At 39.1% G+C, this 14,455-nt stretch overlaps 1 protein-coding gene across 1 annotated transcript in view; it reads left to right on the forward strand.

The window, feature by feature from the left end:
- LOC124776222 (luc7-like protein 3) overlaps positions 1 to 14,455 on the forward strand; it is a 148,204-nt gene that overhangs the window by 65,406 nt on the left and 68,343 nt on the right. Inside the window, exon 6 of the mRNA XM_047251077.1 lies at positions 2,614 to 2,718. Coding sequence (XP_047107033.1) covers positions 2,614 to 2,718 — 105 coding nt within the window. The remainder of the gene's footprint in view (positions 1 to 2,613; positions 2,719 to 14,455) is intronic.

Here is a 14,455-nt window from a genome sequence, read left to right on the forward strand (position 1 = left end):
ATTTGTTTCAAAAGCTTTAATCAGTACCTGAATGAAGAAATTATGTAAAAGAGTGAGAAAATAAATTATTTAATTCATATATGACAATCAACTAGTAATATAAAGATAGCTATACATTTTAATTTCAATTATTTTTTGTTAACTCTTTAGAAATATAGTGTACCGAAAATAAATCAGTTGCACAAAAATAATAAATGATGATTCAGTCGGTCTCCTCTTGATGACATGTAACACACCTAGGGTCTGTAATCTGATGTGCGTGTCAAGTAAACCTATTGCACTTCACACAAACTTTCATTATGGAGTTGTTTTTTTTTTCCCTTCCACACACAGGGCAATGCCCTTCTTCCTCTTCTCTGACTGCACTGGTGTGAATGACATCTGAAGGGACTTTCCTTCTTAGAAATTTAGGAATATTGGTTGGTAGTGATATGATTTTCGGTGTATTTTTCAAGTGTCCATTCATCAGTGCAAACACTAAAGTCTTCAAAAAATGTTGATTGTTCCTTCTGGTTTGAAAAGTGAATGCAAAATTTGGCAATTTATTCCAGCTAAAATTAGCATAGTATAAAATAAGATCAGAGGCCTTCTCCCTGTAATTCGAGAAACATAGTATCCTGCTATCAATTTGTCCATAGTATCCACTCCTCCTTTAGTGCGATTGTAATCAATAATGATGGTTGGTTTTCCTGTTTGGAGGTCAGTATCATCCGTACCATGCATTGTGGACAGCAGTATCACTGAATGATTATTTTTTGTTGAGTATAAGAAACGATTTATTACCTTGAAAGCCAAAGTTTGATACTTTTTTAGAGGCAAGTGGGATTTCCCTTTTGTTCTTACGAAGAGTGCCTAGAATGGTCACTTTTCCTCTAACATATCTTCTGCCAACTGGCACCTTGTGTACTAGTTGTCAATGGTGACATTTTTGTATGTACCTATTTGTCGCTTGTCAGCCTTTTTTACAATTTCCACTGGTCTGTTTGATACTTGAAATGGTCCATCTGGCTGCTTTCCCATACATACTTCAATATTACTGATGTAAAGATTCTTTGCGTCACACATGGCCAATATTTTTATCCCATATTTGGTGGGTTTGGATAGTGTGTACTGGATCTAGGAGCAGTGCCCTGTAAGTCCAATCAACATTTCGTCGGTCCTCACATATTCAGTAGTATTATAGGATCCTTTCAGGTTGGTTGTAATGGAATGTAAAAGCTTTCTGGCAGTAGCTAACTTGTCAAGTTTTCTCCTTTCATTTCGAGTGGAAATGTCATCTAACCTCATATGACGCATTACAAACAGAAATCTCTTATAGCCCGTTGTGGCTCTTGGGATATCCATACTGTACCATTTGACTCCCAAAGTTCTTCTGTATTTACGTGTTGACCTTTCTTTTTCTTTATGCCTGTCAAAAATAAAATGTCGAATAGTGCCATAATTTCACATTTATCTGTAACTTTACAATCTCTTGTACATTTGTAGTTTGTTCTAAGGTTGTCAGTATATCTGTTGTTGTGGGATAGTATTATATCAATTTCAAAAAGCTTGAAAAAAACACATCTATTCCAATAGAAATATTGTTTGAATAGCTTGTGAGACTGGGTGAAACTTTTATAATGTTTTGCTTAATTGTTCTTGTTTTAGAGGCCAGTTTTGTACTCCATTTTGATTGTTTGTCTTTTCCTAAGAAAAATTCAATTTCTGAACTTCTTTCTTCCTCACTCTTACTTTCGCCCTGCTATTCGGAGTTAGTTTCATGGTCTTGATCGCTAATATGAACTTCTTTGTTACTCAGATCATCTTCACTTTCAGCTAATTCAAAAAGTCTCTTGGCTTTGTCAGGCTCTTGAAGATATGCAGGTATGTCCTCAAATGTTGTAAAATCTTTGGACGTAAAAATAAATAGGCAAGAAAGAAAAAATTGTTGGCTAACAACTCTTACATTGCAAAAATGTACGAAAAAAATACTTGCATATTTTTTGATAATTGTAATAAATGCTGTTGTGAAAAGGTACTTTTATGGTTCAATACTTTACTTAGATAAAGTGAAAATTGCACACTCTTTCCAAATTGTCAGAAACAAGTATAATATGAGTTGGTGCACCACATATGGACTGCCATGTTTTCCTTGTGATACAATGAGATACTGAGTGCTCAGAGTCGAGGAAGGAGAGTAGAGGTGAGGAAAGGGGCAAGGAGGGTACAGTGATCAAATGCCTAGAGTTGCCACATCACAGGGCTCTGTGTTATACCACAGCACTATGTAATTCCGCAGTGGGTACTCGATACCTCAGCACGCCTGCTTGAAGATTAAGAAGTGCTTTCTTAATATTGCTGTGCATTGATGTAATCGATTATAGGTTTGTGCAGATGAATGCCATTTATACTTCTGTAGGTACATACAAAAAATACAAAATATAATAATATCATAGTGGCAAACTTAAAATAAATTTCCTACTTATGCTTGGAACACAAGCACAGAAACAAGTTGCAGTAACTAAAAAAAATTGAATGTATTGGTGGTTTATCATTCCAAATACATTTGTCACAACTCTCAGACCTACACTTTAATTTGGCTGCAATTAAAAATGATTTTGGTGATGATTGCAGAAGCCCACACCATTCCTCTCACAGAAGTAGGAGTCATCCCAGAAAAGGAAATGAAAAAGAGCACCACCACAAAAGCAGAGGGAAAAGCACAGAAGACAGGAGCCAGTAAGTTCCTAATACTTGTATAACTAAATTATTAGCAACTTGTAATTTTCATCTACTTTGGATCTTAAATCAAAAGTAGTGAAATTGTAATTTGTTTTAAGATTTAAAGATATGTGCCATCTTCAGTGCTTGGTGGCCGACACACATGATATTTCGTTTTGCACTTGGAGAGTCAGACCAGATGTAAAGATCCGCACCATTTTCTTAATGAAGGGCTAGATGTTCACGACAAAATTCAGTATTAAACTGTTGAACTAGTCTACTACAATCATCATATATACTTGCTGTCAGAAGCATCTCATTCAGACAATAAGGTAAGGTTTTAAGAAATGTAATAGAAGCTAAGAATGTAATTAACGGAATTAAATCAAAGCAATATGGGATGTGAGGTGGTCAGAAGTGAGGGAGCACAGGAGCTGCCAAGAGATCAAAAATTGAAATCCAAGTTAAAGTGCCACTAGGAGCATAAAAATATGCACATCTTGTCATTTCTCACTGACTGCATGTAATATATCATTTAGTGTCATGCATTTGTGAAAATCACAGATGCATTCATTCAGCAAGTACTGAAGAGAAAACTGATGAGTTTATAGTGATCACAATCATTCCTGCCACTAAGAAAAGTGTGTGTCACTCTGTCCTCGAGTACTTCATGTGGTCAGTGGCAATAGGAATGTTTTCAAACCCAAACTGAAGACTCCTTTCTTCAAATACTCATATTCTCTGCAGAAATATTTAAGGATTGTTTATCTGTGGTTTTTGTTACTACAACACGCTCAATAGAATTCTTGAAATAATGCTGTTGTATTGATGATTCAAAATTATTTCTAAAAAGTCTTGATTTTGCCATTGCAGCAACTAAACTAGGTTTGGAGACATAATACAGCCACATGACATTGTTGCTCATATTTGGACTTTAAAGATAACAAAGGTATAATCAAAAAGTATTTTGCGACTGAGTGTCCTTTGTCGAAGGTGGTAGAGTATATGAGAACAAAGTAATTGGCACTTCAGACTACTACATGAAAACAAAGCATCAGAATTCACTTAACAATTGATCTCCTTAGATGAAATGTGCCTTCGGTGTCAGTAATTGCTGGTGAACAGTACACAGTCATTGATGAAATGGATCGTCACATAAGACTGTGTTATACGAATAAGAAACCTGGAATTAATGTTTTCGAATTGACAGTGAGCTTGTATTTTGTTGTAAATACAGAAGCCCTGATAAAGTGAATTGAACATTAATATCCAGGTACTTCTCACAAAGAAGTTACTTCAATATCATAACCACAAATGTTGGAGATATTGATACGGTTAATATTTTTAAAGTAAGCTTACATATTGTCACATGTGCACACAACAAAACACACATTTATTCGTAAGCTTGATATTGTTTTGGTTGAGCACTATGGCGATTATTTGCACTTTTATATCTGATTCTGTAGGAAGTATTCCTCAAGGGTTTGCATGTTTCCAATGGCCTGATTTAGGACTTACATCTCAGTGTCATAGTATTTGTCGTCACTGTGTGTCTCACAATCCAGCTTCTTGTTGTGTTTATATTTGTTTGTTTTACAGTTTTCTGTCTCATTGTTAATTAAATGATTCTGATTGAAGTGACTTCAATTTTTTTGTAACCATTAGGAGTAGTTGCCACAGTAGAAAGTGATTAGTTACTGAACTCCTTTCCTTTTAGCTGTGTTTTCAGAATTATAATTTTGAGATAATAGAAGCTTCAGCCCAGTGTCTCCACGATGTGTGTCTGGTAGAAAGAAGACATCACAGTAATTCTTAACCAGAAGGACATTTGATACTAATAAAGCATTAATTTTAGAATGGCAGTTCACTAATATTTAAGTGTTTCATTACAGTCAGCTAAAGTAGTCAGTCCTGGAACAACATTCCCTCTCAGCTGTTATGAGGGATAAAATGGTACTTCATTTCCCTGTAAAACTCATTATGCACATTGTTCTGTCTGGAAATTGTTATTTATTAAGTTTTGGCTAATGAGGGTTTGCACTGCTTTCACACACTTTATCAGCATTGGCTATGTATATCTGTTGGAACATTAGTTAATGCCACTACTGCAAATAGAGGAGGAGAAGCTGAAAGTAATTTTGCTGTACAGTACCTCCAGTATGTATACACAAGCATCTGTTGGTGGCTAAATCTAAACTTGACATGCTGATGGATCGATTATGTGCTGTCACAGACACTTCCTCTTTCGAATGTGAACTTTAAATATCTGTATGTATGAGATATCATGAGATATCATGAAAGAAGGTTGTATACCTGGAAGAATCCTGGAGATACTAAAAGGTATCAGATAGATTATATAATGGTAAGACAGAGATTTAGGAACCAGGTTTTAAATTGTAAGACATTTCCAGGGGCAGATGTGGATTCTGACCACAATCTATTGGTTATGAACTGCAGATTGAAACTGAAGAAACTGCAAAAAGGCGGGAATTTAAGGAGATGGGACCTGGATAAACTGAAAGAACCAGAGGTTGTACAGAGTTTCAGGGAGAGCATAAGGGAACAATTGATAGGAATGGGGGAAAGAAATACAGTAGAAGAAGAATGGGTAGCTCTGAGGGATGGAGTAGTGAAGGATCAAGTAGGTAAAAAGACGAGGGCTAATAGAAATCCTTGGGTAAGCGAAGAAATATTGAATTTAATTGATGAAAGGAGAAAATATAAAAATGCAGTAAATGAAGCAGGCAAAAAAGAATACAAACGTCTCAAAAATGAGATCGACAGGAGGTGCAAAATGGCTAAGCAGGGATGGCTAGAGGACAAATGTAAGGATGTAGAGGCTTGTCTCACTAGGGGTAAGATAGATGCTGCCTACAGGAAAATTAAAGAGACCTTTGGAGAAAAGAGAACCACTTGTATGAATATCAAGAGCTCAGATGGCAACCCAGTTCTAAGCAAAGAAGGGAAGGCAGAAGGGTGGAAGGAGTATATAGAGGGTTTATACAAGGGCGATGTACTTGAGGATAATATTATGTAAATGGAAGAGGATGTATATGAAGATGAAATGGGAGATAAGATACTGCGTGAAGAGTTTGACAGAGCACTGAAAGACCTGAGTCGAAACAAGGCCCCGGGAGTAGACAACATTCCATTAGAACTACTGATGGCCTTGGGAGAGCCAGTCCTGACAAAACTCTACCATCTGGTGAGCAAGATGTATGAGACAGGCGTAATACCCTCAGACTTCAAGAAGAATATAATAATTCCAATCCCAAAGAAAGCAGGTGCTGACAGATGTGAAAATAACCGAACTATCAGTTTAATAAGTCACAGCTGCAAAATACTAACGCGAATTCTTTACAGACGAATGGAAAAACTGGTAGAAGTGGACCTCGGGGAAGATCAGTTTGGATTCCGTAGAAATGTTGGAACACATGAGGCAATACTAACCTTACGACTTATCTTAGAAGAAAGATTAAGAAAAGGCAAACCTACGTTTCTAGCATTTGTAGACTTAGAGAAAGCTTTTGACAACGTTAACTGGAATGCTCTCTTTCAAATTCTGAAGGTGGCAGGGGTAAAATACAGGGAGTGAAAGGCTATTTACAATTTGTACAGAAACCAGATGGCAGTTATAAGAGTCGAGGGGTATGAAAGGGAAGCAGTGGTTGGGAAGGGAGTGAGACAGGGTTGTAGCCTATCCCCGATGCTACTCAATCTGTATATTGAGCAAGCAGTAAAGGAAACAAAAGAAAAATTTGGAGTAGGTATTAAAATTCATGGAGAAGAAGTAAAAACTTTGAGGTTCGCCGATGACATTGTAATTCTGTCAGAGACAGCAAAGGACTTGGAAGAGCAGTTGAACGGAATGGACAGTGTCTTCAAAGGAGGATATAAGATGAACATCAACAAATGCAAAATGAGGATAATGGAATGTAGTCAAATTAAATCGGGTGATGCTGAGGGGATTAGATTAGGAAATGAGACACTTAAAGTAGTAAAGGAGTTTTGCTATTTAGGGAGTAAAATAACTGATGATGGTCAAAGTAGAGAGAATATAAAATGTAGACTGGCAATGGCAAGGAAATCGTTTCTGAAGAAGAGAAATTTGTTAATATCGAGTATAGATTTAAGTGTCAGGAAGTCGTTTCTGAAAGTATTTGTATGGAGTGTAGCCATGTATGGAAGTGAAACATGGACGATAACCAGTTTGGACAAGAAGAGAATAGAAGCTTTCGAAATGTGGTGCTACAGAAGAATGCTGAAGATAAGGTGGGTAGATCACGTAACTAATGAGGAGGTATTGAATGGGATTGGGGAGAAGAGAAGTTTGTGGCACAACTTGACTAGAAGAAGGGATCGGTTGGTAGGACATGTTTTGAGGCATCAAGGGATCAAAAATTTAGCATTGGAGGCCAGCGTGGAGGGTAAAAATCGTAGAGGGAGACCAAGAGATCAATACACTAAGCAGATTCAGAAGGATGTAGGTTGCAGTAGGTACTGGGAGATGAAGAATCTTGTACAGGATAGAGTAGCATGGAGAGCTGCATCAAACCAGTCTCAGGACTGAAGACCACAACAACAACATGAGATATCTTACTGTTGACTTTCATTAAGGACAAAGTTTAGATGTCTCCATTAAGTGTCATTCCCAGGATTTGAAAGAACCATTACTGAAGTCATCAAGAGCATTACACCAGTGCTGCTTGAGAAGGTTTCATGAAAATGGAATTTCTGGATAGGTCATATTTCTCTGTACATATTTCAAACTTTTCTCTTTAAGAGAGTAGTAAAATCGTGTGTCTGTGTTCAGTCGTGATGAAGGTATAGCCTTTTGAATTTTTCCAGTAACTAGTAATCAGTCTGTACTGTGTTGTCATGTGATTGCAAGTAATTGATGGCATAGTAAATAAATTTGTGTTCCAAGTCATATCTGTGATTTGTCTCAAAATCGTCTTCTGTAAAATATGCAGTGTATTAAACATCAGGATTTCATAAATATGTACTGAATTATTGTCCCCATTCCAGATATTCTATAGTTGAGTGAGACACTATTGATGAGAAACACACTTGTTGGTACTCCTGACCATGAGATAGATCAAGTAAAGAAGGCACCTTGCACCCCTTGGTCAGTAAGAAAAGAACTATAATTTAAAAAGAAATAATGTTCACCAAACCTGAGAAAATTCTGGTCCTACGCAAAATCACAAAGCGGGTCTAAGGCTTCTATCCTTTCACTTGTTGACAAGTATGGTGTGGCAGTAGAATATAGAAGAAGGGAAGTTTAAATTTTGCATTTAAGAAATAGTTCACGGTGGAGGATTATACAAACATACCACCGTTTGACCCTCGCACAGACTCTCATATGGAGGACGTGGAAACAGGCATCCCTGGGGTAGAGAAACAATAAGAGTTAAAAGCAAATAAGTTTCCAGTTCCAGACAGAATCCCAATTCTCTTGTACAAAGAGTGCTCTACGGTGTTGGCCCTTACTTAGCCTGCATTTATTGCAAATCTCTGACCCAGTGCAAAGTCCCAAGCAACTGGAGAAAAGTTTGCTGCAGAATTCTCGAACATATTCTCAGTTTGAACATAATAAATTTTCTCGAATTACAGTATAAGAGAGAAAAATATTCTAGATTTAGGAGCAGCAGACCAAGCAGCGCAATTTTTGTCACTATCAAAATTTAATTTGACCTGCATAACAAGATTATATAGGAATTTTAGTCACAAAAATGTGCCGCTATTTATTAAAAATACCAAGCCTCACCATGTGGTCAGTAAACAAACACACTGCAACAAATGACACCTACTGAGTGGTATAGTTAAAGTGTGGCTAATCATGGAGGTTCGGTGTGGGCTGTAACTATTGTGCGGCAGTGAAACTTAGTAGCTAAGCTAATGCCTTAGTGTGGAACCTATTTATGCTAAAAATAATTTGTTCCAATTTTGACCACCAGGTGTATATCTGGTGCTGTACAGCATCTCATCGAGGAATTGTGCAAGTGGCAGTTAACAATAAAATCAACATTATGCCTTTCTCAATTGTTTGATCTTTGCTGCCCACATCTTGTTCCTAATCCATTGCCCATGGGAACATTTCTGTACACCTTTCTTGCATTCACAGATTTACAGCTGGTGGCTAACATTGGAACTAAGTTTCTTACGTCATGAATCGGTTCTGCATTAATACAGTAGAATGTCTACCAAGTTTCACTGCCATACGATAATTGTGGCCCACGCTGATCCTCGGTGATTAGCTGCACTTTAATTTTAACCACCTGGTACAATAACTTTTGCACTGCACAAGTATATTCAGTGAACACTTCCATTCTTTTTTAACAGTGCAGACTAAGTAGATTAGTGGTAACAAAAGGAATTAGAGCGTGTAGCATTGAGAGGAGGAAACTGCATATGGAGCCAAAAGTTAATTGAAGCACGAATTTCTTAAATATGCAATCACTTATGAAAAAAATATTTGACAGAGTAGTTAAACCAACAAAGCATACTGCAACAAATGGATTCATTTGCAAAAAAAATCAAAAGCTGTGTGGCCCGTTATAAGAGACATAGTTTGCAGTGAAGTTGACTATAAATTGTAGCATGTCAGAGAAATTGCTCAGATTTTAAGTTTTCCAATGTTTCAGGCTTTGGTGGTTATGTGAAAATTTAATGTCCTACAAATTTAAACCTAGTGGATTGGGATGAGGTCCACATGAGAATAATGAAAAATGGTTGTAGTATTGCACGCCCACTGTCCCTCAAACCAACCAGTCTTTTGATGACTGTGGATATGTTTGTGGAATAGAATGGTGTGTAGTGCTGGTGTGGGAGCAGGGAATGGAATTGGTAGATGGAATGAATAGTGAATGTTGTGGCTAGAGGGGGATGGGGGTGGTGCTATGGGAATGAAGTATTTCTTGTATAAAGACAAGACACAGGCATTTGGAGTGGGTGGCTGTGCCACTATTGAACACTACCTTTGCCAATGCCTGACTGACCCCAGACCTAAAACATCCTTCCAGGGCACCATGACCATACCATCATCTGACCATCGGAAAGACTATAGAGAAGCAACAAATAAATCACCAGGTCCAGATGGAATCCTAATTCAATTTTACATAGAGTACTCCACAGAATAGCCCCCTTACCCAGCTTGCACTTGTTGTGAATCTCTCACCCAGAACAAAATCCCAAGTGACTGGGAAAAAGCTCAGGAGACCCCAGAGTGTAAGAAAGGTAAACGAAAAGATCCACAAAATTACAGATCAATATCCCTACCTTTAGTTTGCAACAGAATCCTTCACCATATTCTCAGTTTGAATATAATAAATTTCCTTGACAGGGAAAAGCATCTGTCTACTAATCAGCACGGTTTTAGAAAGCATTGCTCTTGTGAAACTCAGCTTATCCTTCTCTCACATGACATAATGCGAACTATGGAAAACAGATTCAATACTTCTAGATTTTCAGAAAGCGTATGACTTGTCCCAAAGACTTCTTAAGTAATAGAACCCTGCATGTTGTCCTCGACGTCAATATTCCCCACAGACAAGGGTTTGTCAGCAGTGCTCCAGAGTAGTGTGATAGAACCGTCATTATTTTCTATATACGTAAATGGTCTGGCCAACAGGATGGGCAGCAATCTGCAGTTGTCTGCTGATGATGCTGTGATGAACAGTAAGGTGTTGAAGTTAAGTGACTGTAGAAAGATACAAGACGACTTAGAAAAAATTTCTAGTTGGAGTGATGAATGTCACCTAGCTCTAAGTGTGAAGAAATGTAAGTTAATATAATAGAGGGAAACATTCCACGTGGGAAAAATATATCTAAAAACAAAGATGGTGACTTACCAAACGAAAGTGCTGGCAGGTCGATAGATACACAAACATACACAAAATTCAAGCTTTCGCAACAAACTGTTGCCTCATCAGGAAAGAGGGAAGGAGAGGGAAAGACAAAAGGATGTGGGTTTTAAGGGAGAGGGTAAGGAGTCATTCCAATCCCGGGAGCGGAAAGACTTACCTTAGGGGGAAAAAAGGACGGGTATACACTCGCGCGCGCACACACACACACAAGCAGACATATTTGTAAGTTAATGTAAGTTAATGCATATTAGTAGGAAGGACAAACCTGTAATGTTAGGTTACAGAATTACTAGTGTCCTGCATGGCACAGTCAAGTCATTTAAATATCTGGGCTTAATGTCGAAAAGTGACATGAAATGGACCATGCGTGTGGGAACTGTGGTAGGGAAGGCGAATGGTCGACTTCAGTTTATTGGGAGAATGTTAGGGAAAAGTGGTTCACTTGTAAAGGAGACCACACATAGGACACTGGTGCAACTTATTCTTGAGTACTGCTTGAGTGTTTGGGATCCATACCAGGTCAGATTGAAGGAAGGCACTGGAGCAATACAGAGGTGGGCTGCTAGATTTGTTGTCGGTAGGTTCGAACTGACAGGTTTAATAAGTCATGGTTGCAAAATACTAACACAAATTCTTTACAGAAGAATGGAAAAACTGTTAGAAGCTGACCTCAGGGAAGATCACTTTGGATTCTGGAGAAATGTAGGAACGCGCAAGGCAATACTGACCCTACAACTTCTCATAGAAGATAGGATAAGGAAAGGCAAAACTCTTTTTATAGCATTTGTAGGCTTAGAGAAAGCTTTTGACAGTGTTGACTGGAATACTCTCTCTCAAATTCTAAAGGTGACAGTGCTAAAGTACTGGGATCAAAAAGCTATTTATAATTTGTACAGAAACCATATGGCAGTTATAAGAATTGAGGGTCATGAAAGTGGAGCAGTGATTGAGGAGGGAGGGAGGCAGGGTTGTAGCCTATCCCTGATATTATTCAATCTATATATTGTGCAAGCATTAAAGGAAACAATGGAAAAATTTGGAGTAGGAATTAAAATCCAGGGAAAAGAAATAAAAACCTTGAGATTTGCTGATGATATTGTAATTCTGTCAGAGACAGCAATGGACTTGGAAGAACAGCTGAATGGAATGGACAGTGTTTTGAATGGAGGATGTAAGAAGAACATTAACAAAAGCAAAATGAGAATAATTTAATGTAGTTGAATTAATTCGGGTGATGCTGAGGGAATTAGAGTTTGACACAGAAAGTAGTAAATGAGTTCTGTTGTTTGGGCAGTGGTGATAGTAGATTAGAAGCTTTTGAAATTTGGTGCTACAGAAGAATGTTAAAGATAAGGTGGTCAGATCACACAACTGAGGAGGTGGTACTGGCCTCAACATTCGTTATTCGCTCCGTCTACCTATTCTGTTCCTTGCTCTCACACCAGCACTACACACCATTCTATTCTTCCTATGTACCCACTGTCTGTTCCCTTCCCTACCTCTTTCTCCCCCCTTTTTTTTGTTCCCTCACTCTCCCTCCCTCCCTGGACATAACCTCCTGACTCTGCAACTAGAAGCCCTATCATACCCTCAGCACATCTGTGTACACACTCTCGGGCAGCACAACATTCTCCTCCCCCTACCCACCCCATGCCTCCTCCCTATCCCCACTACCCACCCCAGATTGCTGATTATGTCAGAGTCAGTTGCAGCCAGCAATCGCAACACTGCAGCTGGAGACAATGACCATGTGTCTTGAGGTAAGCTTGTATGAGTGTCCATGTGTGTGTTTTCTAGTTCCAAAGAATGACTTGCTTGTTCAAAATAATGAGATCGGCAACAGTGAGAAAGACTTGTAGTTTCCCGTTTCACCTTGTGTTCATTTTTTATGAATTGGCTGAACTTCAGCATATTTTAGTTGATCTGGGACATCCCTCATGAAAAGAATGGTTTATTTGAGTGACAGTGTGTGTGATCCAGCGAGTTTAAATAAAGGGATCACTCATTTAGTACTGGAGGGAAGCGTGGGGGGGATGTAAAAATCAGTGTGACCAACTGATGAATACATTAAGCAGATTCAGAAGGATGCAGGTTGCAGTAACTACTAGGAGATGAAGAGGCTTGCACAGGCTAGAGTAGCATGGGGAGCTGCATCAAACCAGTCTTTGAACTGAAGACCACAAGAACAACAAGTCTGCACAACACATAAGTGTTACAGAGATGCTTCGGAAACTCAAATGGCAGTCCCTAATGGGAGGGCGACGTTCTTTTTGAGAAACACTATTGAGAAAACTTAGAAAATGGTATTTGAAGCTGACTGCCAAATGATTCTACTACTGCCAACATACATTGTGCGTAAGGACCATGAAGATAATATTGACAGTCCTTTTTCCCTCTCTGTATTCATAAGTGGAAGAGGAAAGGAAATGACTAGGAGTGGTATGGGGTAACATCTGCCATGAATCAGACGGTGGCTTGCGGAGTATTGATGTAGACCAATTACGTACTCACCCACAACTACTTCTCTTTTCAAGGCATCACCTACAGAGAGGTGGGTAATAGAGCAATAGGTACCCACATGGCACCATCCTCTGTCAATCTATCCACAGTCTATTCATGGGCCATCAAGAGGGATTGTTCATAACCAACTAGAATCCCAAGCCTCTCATCTGCTTCATATTGTTTGATGACATCTTTGGAATCTTGACTGAGGGTGTGGTCACCTTACCCACATTCCTCCAGAACCCCAACCTCGTCTCCCCATTCAATTCACCTGATCCTCCTTAATCCAAAGTCATCATCCTTCATATTATCATCGTTAAAGGATGGCTGCATCAGGAACACTGTCCACATCAAACCTACCAACCACCAATAGCTGCCATACATTCCATATCAAGAAGTCCCTTCCATTCAGCCTAGCCGTCCTTTGTAATCACATTTGTAATGATGAGCAGTCAATCCCCAAATATGTAAAGAGTCTCAGAGGGCTTCACAGACTGAAATTACACTCCCAGTCTTGTTCAGAAACAGATCTCCTGTGCCTTCTCTCTCCAGTCATCTACCACCTCTGTCATACCCACTGTCTAGCCAAGAAGGAACAATACTCGCATGACTCAATACCACCCAGGACTGGAGCAAGTGAATCGCATTCTCCGGCAGGGTTTCGACTAACTTTTGTCGTGCCCTGAAATGAGGAATATCCTACCTTCTGTCCTCCCAACCTTTCCACAGTGGTATTCTGCCACACACCGAAACTAAGCAATATCTTTGTCCATCACTATTCCTTCCCTGCTCCCTGCTCCTCTCAGGGTTAGTATGCCTGTAATAGACCTCGACAGTGTCGAGAAATGTTGTAAATGTTTGAAAATGATCCTCATTTTTTAAACTCAGTTAAAACTGGTGATGAGTCATGGGTTTTTGAGTACGACCCTGAGACAAAAAGGCAGAGTTCAGAGTGGCACACCCCATCGTTGCCCCGTCCCAAGAAGGCACGCATGAGCAAGTCCAGGATCAAAACTATGCTCATTGTCTTCTTTGACGTCAGAGGCATTGTCCACCACGAATTCGTACCTACCGAGACTACAGTGAACTCAGCTTTCTACTTGGAAGTGCTCAAAAGATTGAAAAGGAGGGTCTCATGCTGCCGAAGCTACATCAAGGACACGTGGAAAGTTCACCATGACAACGCGCCAAGTCACAGCGCCTTCATTGTCAACGACTTCCTGGCCAGGGCTGAGACCCCATTGGTTCCCCAGCGTCCCTACTGTCCTGACCTGGCTCCCGCTGACTTTTTTTTTTTTTCGTTTCCTCGGTTGAAACAAGGAGTCGTGAAAGGAAACCATTGGGACGCAATTGAAAGCATCCAGGCGCATGTTACATCTGCTGTA

This window comes from Schistocerca piceifrons, chromosome 2, assembly GCF_021461385.2.
Source record: "Schistocerca piceifrons isolate TAMUIC-IGC-003096 chromosome 2, iqSchPice1.1, whole genome shotgun sequence".
In the NCBI taxonomy this organism is placed as follows: domain Eukaryota; kingdom Metazoa; phylum Arthropoda; class Insecta; order Orthoptera; family Acrididae; genus Schistocerca; species Schistocerca piceifrons.